The 2,783-nt window shown below is 58.7% G+C and overlaps 1 protein-coding gene across 1 annotated transcript; it reads right to left on the minus strand.

Moving 5' to 3' along the window:
* Positions 1–271: 271 nt before the first annotated feature.
* PURB (purine-rich element binding protein B) lies at positions 272–1,256 on the minus strand. Its single transcript, XM_006832102.1, has one exon. It carries the CDS (start codon positions 1,242–1,244, stop codon positions 291–293), a length of 954 nt encoding a protein of 317 aa, XP_006832165.1. The 5' UTR covers positions 1,245–1,256; the 3' UTR covers positions 272–290.
* Between the last annotated feature and the right edge of the window lie 1,527 nt (positions 1,257–2,783).

Consider the following 2,783-nt stretch of genomic DNA (forward strand, 5'->3'; position numbering starts at 1 on the left):
ATGTGTTTCTTGGCCCACAATGTGAGGATTTCATCCCCTCCAGGGTTGTCCCTAGAAGGTTTAGGAACCTCAAGTTGAGGAAAAAAAACCAAAAAAACCCCAAAACAAAAGCTGAGACTATTTTGTTGTGGTGAAGAGATCAAGTGTCCTCTTTCCAGGTTGCTGTCAGTCGCTTGGAACGTTACTGCTGTTTTCTGTGACTGTTGTCTTGTGATTTCGTTGAATTAACTATAGTCTTACATTTTGTTTTCTCCCGCTGGGCGCGGGAGGCCTTAGGTGAAACCGCCTTCTCAATCCTCATCCCCCTCTTCGCCCTCAGACTCGTCGCCCGCACCGCTGCCCCCGGCGCGCCGCTCGTACAGCTTATCTCTCTGGCGCTCCTGAATTTCCTTCATCTCCTCCGCATAGCGGCAGAAGGCACCGCCGAACTTGCCCCAGGCCTTGAAGGGGACTGTGATGGCGTTGCGGTAGGACGGCTTCACCTCGCTCACTCGCAGGAACACCCCGTACTTGTTGCAGCCCACGTCGAAGAAGAAGCGCTTGGAGTCCACGGTGATGGAGGTGCCCTCGGGGAGCTCCCCGCCCAGGCCCCCGCCGGGCCCGCCGCCTCCGCCGCCCGGGCCCCCGGCCAGCTCATCGTCGTCGCCGCCGTAGTCGTCAATGAGCTTGGCCAGCGCGTCGCGGAACTCGATGAGGCCCTGGGCGGGCAGGGCGATGGTCTGGCCGCTCTGCAGAGCCCCGGGCCCCGGGCCGCCGAAGCCACCGCCGCCGCCCATGCGGTTGATGGTCTGGCGGATGCGCAGGAAACGGCCGCGCTGGTTCTCCTTCAGGTCCAGGTAGTACTTGCGGTTCTCCCGCACCAGGAACTCGCTCTTCAGGGCGCGCCGGGGCCCGCCGTCCTCGGCGCTGGCCGCCGCGGCGATCTGCTCGGGGCTGCTGGGGCCCAGCTGCGCGTAGTGCTCGATGAAGTCGCCAAGGTAGTCGCGGAACTCGGCGGCAACGGCCATGGAGAGCGTGAGGCGGCTCTTGGAGCCCCCGGCGCCCACCTCGGCGATCTTGAGGAAGCGGCCCTTGGCGTTCTGCTTCACGTCCAGGTAGAAGCGCTTGTTCTGGATGTCCAAGCGCTTCGAGGCCAACTCCTGGGTCTCCTGCTCGCCGCCGCCGCGGGACGCGGGCTGGAAGCCGCCGCCACCACCGCCGGGACCGCCGCCGCCGCGCTCGCTGCCGCTGTCACCGTCCGCCATCTTCTCTGTCTCTGCCTCCGCCGCCGCCGAGGGCCCCGCTGTTCGCCCGCCGCCGCTGCTCGCCCGCCGCCGCCGCGCTCGCGCCCCCCTCCCTCCGCCCCTGCGGCTCTCTCTCCGCTCCCCCCCAGCCTTCCTTCCGGTTGGCTCGCTCACGCGTACCGGCGTCTCATCGCCGGCCACCGCGGAAGCCCCCCATCTCTTCCTCCTCCCCCGTTCCCGCGACTTCAGCGCGCAGCCCTGGCGGCTGCTTCCGGCGCGTGCGTGCCGTCGGCGACGTGGCTCCACCCCGCTTACCCGGCCTCCTGCCTGGGAGTCGGAAGATGCTGCTGTACCAGGTACGCTGCGTGCGGACGTCGAGACGCAGAGGAGTGACGTCACAGCTGTCGCCGGGAATGGGGCGGGGAGACTGCGGAGGGAGTATCTCCCCACGGTGAAGTTGGAGTCCGTATTACTGTGCCATTCCCACCACCTCGAGTCTGCATCCCTCCCTCTCTCCTCCCCAGAAACAATTTAAGCTTAGGGTACAATTTTGTCCATATTTCTTTTCCTATTTCCAGTGCGTTTAGCTAACAAACCCGCTTCTTCGCTGGCCTGCCTGTGCCTGTGCGCTGTCGGTCGTGAGCGCCCTGTGAGTTAGGCGGCTGTGGCAGCTAGGAGGCCGTCCAGCCGTCCAGGTGGACCGCCGCCATGTGCTGAGGCAGCATTGCTCCACTTCACAGCCGTCGTGTGTGGCTCCGACTCACTGCTTGACAAAGACCAGTGTGGAGGCAGTTTGGAATGACGTGTAATTGGGGGCTTGTAGACGGTTTGGTTTTTGCAGTTCGGTAAGGTGGAGAGGTCAGAGAAAAAGAGGGAGATCCCCAAGGAGATGGATTGGCCAAGTGGCAGCATCGATGGACTCAAGCATGACAAGGGTAGTGAGGTTGGCCCAGGATCGGGCAGTTGTTCGTTCTGTGCATAAGGTCGCTATGAGTCGGTACCAACTCGATGGTACCTAACAACAACAACAACACTTTATAGCTGTGTTAATTAAGTTAGGCCTTGCCAAACTTGGAGTTTCTCAATCATTAAAATGGGAATCATTTCCATGGTGCCTTCAGAGCTTTAAACTAATTTTTTCCTTTTGGTTCACCAAGAAATTTAAGTTTTTTTGTGTTCTGGCATTACTTTGTTAACCGTGATTGAACTGATGGGAACTCTCCAATCTAAAATTTGTGCAGGACCGTGTTGCGTTCTGTTGCGCATTGGGTAGCTGTGAGTCAGAACCGACCCCAAACCACATAACAACAATTGTAAGTTTATGTTCTGCAAATTTGTTTCCCCTTAGATTTTTCTTGTTGTTGAGAATATACGCAGTTTCTACATGCAGTTTTGTGCTGGTTGCGTTTCTCATACAGCCACCTTCACCTTCCTTTTGTGAGTTGTTCCTCATTAACATCAGCTCACTGCTCTGCTGAGTTTCCTACCCGGTAGTTAAGGATATCAGTTTGATCTCATATAATGCTCAAGTGTAGTGGTTATGATTGGGCTGCGAACCTC

This window comes from Chrysochloris asiatica, unplaced genomic scaffold, assembly GCF_000296735.1.
Source record: "Chrysochloris asiatica unplaced genomic scaffold, ChrAsi1.0 scaffold00006, whole genome shotgun sequence".
In the NCBI taxonomy this organism is placed as follows: domain Eukaryota; kingdom Metazoa; phylum Chordata; class Mammalia; order Afrosoricida; family Chrysochloridae; genus Chrysochloris; species Chrysochloris asiatica.